Source organism: Hylaeus anthracinus, unplaced genomic scaffold (assembly GCF_026225885.1).
Source record: "Hylaeus anthracinus isolate JK02 unplaced genomic scaffold, UHH_iyHylAnth1.0_haploid 0, whole genome shotgun sequence".
In the NCBI taxonomy this organism is placed as follows: Eukaryota; Metazoa; Arthropoda; class Insecta; order Hymenoptera; family Colletidae; genus Hylaeus; species Hylaeus anthracinus.
In genome coordinates this window covers 25055379-25059060 of record NW_026533254.1, presented here as the reverse complement: position 1 = coordinate 25059060, position 3682 = coordinate 25055379, and the positions used below count along the sequence as shown (strand labels likewise).

At 42.6% G+C, this 3682-nt stretch overlaps 1 protein-coding gene across 1 annotated transcript in view; it reads left to right on the top strand.

Moving 5' to 3' along the window:
- LOC128893846 (uncharacterized) overlaps nucleotides 1-3682 on the top strand; it is a 17769-nt gene that overhangs the window by 10170 nt on the left and 3917 nt on the right. The window contains exon 3 of the mRNA XM_054155114.1: nucleotides 2700-2860. Within this exon, the coding sequence (XP_054011089.1) occupies nucleotides 2700-2860 (161 nt within the window). The remainder of the gene's footprint in view (nucleotides 1-2699; nucleotides 2861-3682) is intronic.

The window sequence follows — 3682 nt, the reverse complement described above, 5'->3', positions numbered from 1 at the left end:
ACTCCAGTAAAAATTGACGAAACGATTTGAAATCTGGCAGAGTTATTTCTTCGGATAATAGGAACGAGCCCTGAAAATTTCAAATTTTTATCTTAATTATTCCCTCGAATATAAGTCCTCTTTACTCTACTCAAAATATTTTTCTCGCACTGCTATGATTGTACAGTGGGTCCTTATATCGATCATTTTCGAAATTTGAATACCCTACAGACACGTTCAATATTTTCAATCGACTTCTTTCTTTCTCATAACTCCAGTAAAAATTGTCGAAACGATTTGAAATCTGGCAGAGTTATTACTTCGGATAATAGGAACGAGCCCTGAAAATTTCAAATCTTTATCTTAATTATTCCCTGGAATATAAGTCCTCTTTACTCTACTCAAAATATTTTTCTCGTACTACTTGGAACGTTCTAAATATTCGGTGTCTCGTCGTAATGCAGCAGTAATTTAAATAAACAAAAGAATCACAAACCCCTCGACCCAGAAAGTATCGACAGCCCTCTCAGCCCTACGAAACCGTAATGAATATTCCTCGTCCGCCTCATCTTCGCTCGTTTCACCCCCTCGTTCCACACACCTTCGGGTTCTCGTCGACAAAGAGGGATTAACAAATTCAATGGCGAACTGATCGCGCGGATAATGCAAAAGCCGGGGCGCGGATGGCGGGTAAAAGAGCGAGAGACGACCTTGCAGGACCGACCAACGATATTTCTGTCGATTCGTTTCAAGTGGACGCGCACACAGGGTGTGGCAATCCGTTGCAACACACGGAGCCGCCGGAAATAGTCGGCCATTGTTAAGCGCCTTCGGAAGGAACGTTGGCTGGAATTTGCATTCAGTAGACGTTGGAAATATCGTTGGACGCTAGAGAACTCTCCCTCCCGCCGAGCCCTCTTCTTCCTTTTTATTCGACCATTGTCCTGGGACCAGCAAGAGCTTCGATCGCGTGGGCGGTGAATTAATGGGGAACCCCCCTATGCATTTGCTCCAGAGGTCGATGGGTAATTGATTATGTCGCGATTACTATTCCAATTCGACGCGCGCTAACGAGAATTTCGTTTTAATCCAACCATACGTAAACGCGGTATTCGTTCGCGTTACACGTCGCACGATCTTCTGGTTTTCTTTTATCGAACAGAAATGTCTCGCGAATATTTTCGTCGCGGAAGACTTCGTCGATCCAATAATCGTAACGCCGGGATGGCGGAATGACGAGTATAACGGAATTCGGTAACGCCGTCCCGACATTTACATGTTTTTAATAACGTTGTTTCGTTTCCAGAATGAAATAATTCTCGTCTTGTTTAATGGGATAATTCCGCAAACATATTAGCATATTTGAATAATGGAACGTCGTCGGGAGCGGCTGATGCGTTTCGAAATTGTCACGTACCGAAATTTGCCAACAGGCGAAATTATAAATTGGTTCTGGTCAGCGGGATGCATGCATCGTGATCCGGCTGGGACGGGAATTAGTATAACAAAACTTCACGTGTACGTTGGGTACACACGATGCGTATTTGAAACTTCGGATCCACGGTTTGCTGATGACTTGTATACATTACAAATTTCCACGGCAACTAACAGGCGTGCATGCAAACTCTGTTATCATATTCTGCGAATAAAACTCGGAGGAACATACTGTATGCTTTGTTCAAAGGTCGACCTTTATTTGTAGAATCTAACGAACAAATGAATTGTATGCGTTAATAAATACGATAGGCTTTGCAAGGTAGAACATTCGAAACGAAGCTATTCGTATAGTAATTCATTACTTTTAATAAAGTTAATTTTACTTTAATCTGTATCTACATATTTTAAACAGAATTTCTGCTTGAAAATTTGTCGTTACGTTTCCAACATAGGATACCTTCAAGGCTCGCGCCGTTAGAGCGATATAATTACCATAAAAGGTTCCTGATTCTCATAAATATATAGCCGCACCGGACATTGCAAGACGCTTAGCACAAAATCGATGGAAAGAAAACATTGCTGCCAGCCCTGGTATTTTTCCGATAACATTGAATTTCATATGACGCGGATTTAAGGCTGCAAGCATGCAGGATGCTTCGCATAAAGAGATGTTCGTGATTTTTTGAAGTCGCGTGGAATTTGCGTAAAAATAGTACGGCGATCGATAGCGTGAACATTGTAATACGAAGATTATTCGAACGGTTGACTGTAATTATATTCAAGTAATGGAAGTAAACAACGTTCTAACAAAACAATAGAGTTTAATAACAATGGGTTGTAAGCGTAAATATCGTGGAAATTAAATGAAACCATAATTAGAAAAAGATAGAGGCACCTCGCGCCTAATAGACGGCAACCAGTCATTCGGTTTGTAGCACCGTTTGCCAGCTATCAGGGGCAACTCGCGCCTAACAGACAGCAACCAGTCATTCGGTCTGTAGCACCGGTTGTCAACTGTCAGGAGTGCTTCGCGCCTAGTATGTGGCAACCAGCCATTAGATCTGTAGCACCGGTTGTTGACTGTCAGGGGCGCCTCGCGCCTAATAGACGGCAACCAGTCATTCGATTTGTAGCACCGGTTGTGACTATCAGGAACATTTTCCACGTGTGTTGCGTTACATTTACTCTGCAAAAACTCCAATTCAAGACTATATAATTACTAACCTATAGTAAGGGTAAGCACGAACTTTATCTATAAATACGTTGTTTAATTTTCTTTTCAGAGTGTCCAATCTCGGAGGACGGGATGGAAAGGTTCGCGTGTCCCACTGCGGACAGAATAGGTAGATACCACTGCATCGATGATCACGCCTTGTGCGACGGTTTCATAGACTGCCCTACAGGCGAGGACGAGGACAGGCAAGCCTGCATGTTTTACAAAACTGTAAGTCTTTAATCACAGCTCCAATCGACGGTATCATTCAGCATCCTGTAATCTGGTTCAATTTTTACACTCCAGTCCACCGCCATCTGTCCTATTTCGTTACTCCTCGTCCTTGTACTTTCTGAAATAGAACTTCCAGGCTTATACCGCGACCTAGCGTCGGCTTAAAGTCGCGTGAAACTTAAAATTCAAAATTTAACAACGTCAAATGCTCCGTAAAATCTGATAAACAGAATTCATTATGCTCTAATCTGCTCTTCCATTAACATTTTTGGGTTACGTAAAGAGATACCAAGGATAATCTTCTCGTGGAATTTACCTTCCTCCTCCATTCTTCATACCCTTCCACTCAGCTAGTCGGCAAAGCCACAGGGAACAAATCTGACCCCTGAAATCTCAATTCATGCACTCGCTGGCGTGTCTGGCTTTCGTTTAAATCTCTAAAAAAACCTCCCGACCACTTAATTTTTTTTCCTGGAACAGGATATTTCCCGTCGCGTGAAAATGCCGCGACGGAGATTAGGGGAGAACGATGGGGGGAAAAACAATTCCTCTTAGGGGCGAGACCTAACCTACAGACTTGAACCGAGCGACGAGCAAAGTCACCTAATGCCACACTCCCGCTTGTGAGATGGCCAACGGCTAACTTATGAAATAAATAAAAAAGTAATTAATAAATCGCCTACTAGAGTGCCTTGGCTATCGAGCAGAGGCACCTAATGCCCCACTCCCACTTGTGAAATAGAAATTTTCAACTCTGTGCATTTATATTATGTTATAAGAAAGTAATTAATAAACCGCGTGCTAGAGTGCTTCGGTTAT